Source organism: Nicotiana tabacum, chromosome 3 (genome assembly GCF_000715075.1).
Source record: "Nicotiana tabacum cultivar K326 chromosome 3, ASM71507v2, whole genome shotgun sequence".
NCBI lineage: Eukaryota > Viridiplantae > Streptophyta > Magnoliopsida > Solanales > Solanaceae > Nicotiana > Nicotiana tabacum.
In genome coordinates, this window is record NC_134082.1 from 68,172,221 (window position 1) to 68,175,162 (window position 2,942).

General features: G+C 41.7%; 1 protein-coding gene across 1 annotated transcript; it reads right to left on the reverse strand.

The window, feature by feature from the left end:
• Window positions 1–606: 606 nt before the first annotated feature.
• On the reverse strand, window positions 607–2,130 carry LOC107781680 (uncharacterized). The gene is made up of 2 exons (XM_016602416.1): window positions 1,796–2,130; window positions 607–670 (listed from the first exon to the last, which is right to left on the reverse strand). The coding sequence occupies exons 1-2, from the start codon at window positions 2,128–2,130 to the stop codon at window positions 607–609; spliced, it is 399 nt and encodes a 132-aa protein (XP_016457902.1).
• Between the last annotated feature and the right edge of the window lie 812 nt (window positions 2,131–2,942).

The window sequence follows — 2,942 nt, forward strand, 5'->3', positions numbered from 1 at the left end:
ACCAAATGTATCAAAGTGTACCGATGTGTCAAATAAATTCCACACCCCCCTCCCCGAATAAAATAAGCATTGTCCCCAATGCTTAGAAAAATAAGAGTAAAAGAGGAGAGGTTGAAGAAAACTCCCTAAGGATCGTTAGACATCTTGGTGTCCCCACCAATGGCATCTCCCTTAGGGCCAGCTAACTGGAACTCATCATCATCAAATCTAGGCATGGTTGGGTTGTCAAACATCGCACGCACTGCCTCAGCAGTGTCGGCAACAAGGTCTGGTTTGTCAGACTGGCCAGCTGGTGCTACCAGTGCAGATGGTACTGAAGGATATGGGGCAGACTGGTGTGGGTCAAGCAACATTTCAAAGGGAAGGTCGCCATTTGTAGAAAGTTTAGTCACCTATCTCCAGAGCTTGTCCCCTTATTTCCTGCTTACATGGGACTTCCTCATCTTCTTTACTTCTTTTCTCAGCTCCTCAATAACTGACTCGTGCTGCACCAATGTGTCCATAATAGTCTTTTGGTTGTCCAAAATCTTCTTCAATGTCTCCTTAATGTCAATAGGGGCTTGTGGTGCTTGTTAAGTGGAATGCGCTGCAACAGTACTAGGCAAGTCAGACAACTTTGCAGTAGCTGTCTGCATCCAGTTGTTGAGACTCATCAATGTCTAGAAGACTCCTAGATGGGACATAAGAGATAAACTCAGAGAGGTCTGCACCTCTCCCTCTGCCCGGTTGTGTTTTTCTTTCGGATCGTCTTGGGATGACCAAGGGGTAAGGCACTTTTGCGTAGAGACCAAGAAGATTCACCTCTTCTTTTTGTAGTATCGCCTCAGCCTCTTGATCAAACCATTTTCAGATAGAGTGAGTGCAGTGAGTGAATAATAGAGGTGGCTACGTGAGTGGATAGTTGAAATCTCCAAGAAATATTGGGAGGGTAACAATGTTATGCTCAAAGTGGGAAAAGGGTCAAATGAGGTCTAAAGTTCTATTTATACCAACATATTTGAGAAGGGAGAAGAGACGAGTGCGGCCACACATTTTGATGTGCAGTCTGCACCATACCATCTTTATGAACATTCTCACAACCCATTCTACGATCTGCACATTTTCTGGTACGACCGCTGATTTCACGTGCGGTCGTAGATCGACCTCCGCACTAACAAGCTTAAACTTTAGAGAGTTGGTATTTTGACATTTCAATTGTGTGGTCTGCAAGAATAATATACGACCACAATGCTCATCTTCTATAGCACCAACAAATATATGGTCTGTACAAATCAAATACGGTTTGCGTTCCTTTGAAAACTTTGCCATATTTTCTTCCACTGTTCTTGTATGTGACACTCATCCTTGTAGCACACTTCAAATCAAGTTAGAACACAAATAACACCTAACTACAAAAAGGAAAAGCCTACAAAATAAAAAGGAAAAGAACATGGGTTGCCTCCCAAGAAGCGCCCGATTTAACGTCGCGACACGACCCAAAAAACTCTCAAATGGAGTGAATGACCGCCACCACGTGCTATCTCCAAACTTGCCTAAGTAGTGCTTCACCCGGTGAACATTGACTCCAAATACTTCATTGTTTTTATTCTTCAAGTCTAATGCACCAAAAGGTGTCACACCCACAATTTCAAAAGAACCACTTCACTTGGATTTTAGCTTCCATGAAAACATCCTCGACCTTGAGTTAAACAACAATACAAGATCACCCATTTTGAACTCTTTGTTCAAAATATATTTGTCATGAAGGTATTTTATCTTTTCTTTGTACAAGGATGAACTTGCATAGGCATGGTACCAGAACATATCCAATTCATTCAAATGTGCAATCCTCAAGCTAGCGGCTACATCCCAATCAAGATTCAACTTCTTTAGAGCGCACATTGCCTGGTGACCTTGTTCCGCCGGAAGATGATAAGCTTTCTCGAACACTAATCGGTATGGAGACATTTCGATAGGTGTTTTGTAAGTCGTCTGATAAACCCATAATGCATCATCAAGCTTCTTGGACCAATCCGTCTGATTAGCATTCACAATTTTCGACAAGATACTCTTATCTCCCGGTTGAAGATTTCCACATTCCCAGTAGCTTATGGGTGATAGGGAGTTATGACGTTTTGTGAGAAACACCATACTTTCTAAGTAAAGAGTTGAAAGACTTGTCGGAAAAGTGTGACCCCCCATCACTAAATTGCACGCGGAGTACCAAGCCTTGTGAAAATTTTCTTTAAAAAAATGACTATCATTTGGACACATCATCCACCGCAACCAAGATGTAGGTGTTTCCACAAGAGAGCACAAAAGGTCCTATGAACTCAATACCCCACACATCAAAAATATCAATCTCTAAAATGGTTGTGAGAGGCATTTAATTTTTCTTTGAGATTCCACCGGCCTATTGACATTCATCACATCTTTTCACTAACTCACTTGTATCCTTGTAAAGTGTGGGCCAATAAAAACTACAACTAAGCACTTTGGCTGTCGTTCTCATCCGCCATGATGACCACCATATCGCGAAGAATGACAAGCCCCATGAATTTCACCTTGCTATTCTTCCGATAAACATCTTCTAATCACCCCATCCTTACAAATCCGGAAAAGGTATGGCTCATCCCAATAATAATCTTGACAATCCCGTTTGAGCTTCTTCCTCTGGTTTGAAGAGAACTCATCTTGAATGATTCCACACACAAGAAAATTTTCTAAATCTATGAACCATGGAACCTCTTTCATGGAAATTGCCAATAGTTGCTCATCAGGGAAGGAGTCATTGATCTCAAGGCCATCATGCAGTCTCCCCTCCTTTTTTAAATGAGACAAGTGGCCCACCACTTGGTTTTCATTGCCTTTCCTATCTTGGATGTCAATATAAAATTCTTGCAACAAAAGTATCCATCTCATCAACCGAGATTTGGAGTCCTTTTTTCTCATAAGATAACGAA

Coding starts and splice junctions, on each gene's coding strand:
- LOC107781680 (XM_016602416.1), bottom strand. CDS start 2,130: ATGGTGTTTCTCACAAAACGTCATAACTCCCTATCACCCATAAGCTAC. Junction 671..1,795: donor AATGAATTGGATATGTTCTG/GTACCATGCCTA, acceptor TGTCCCATCTAG/GAGTCTTCTAGACATTGATG.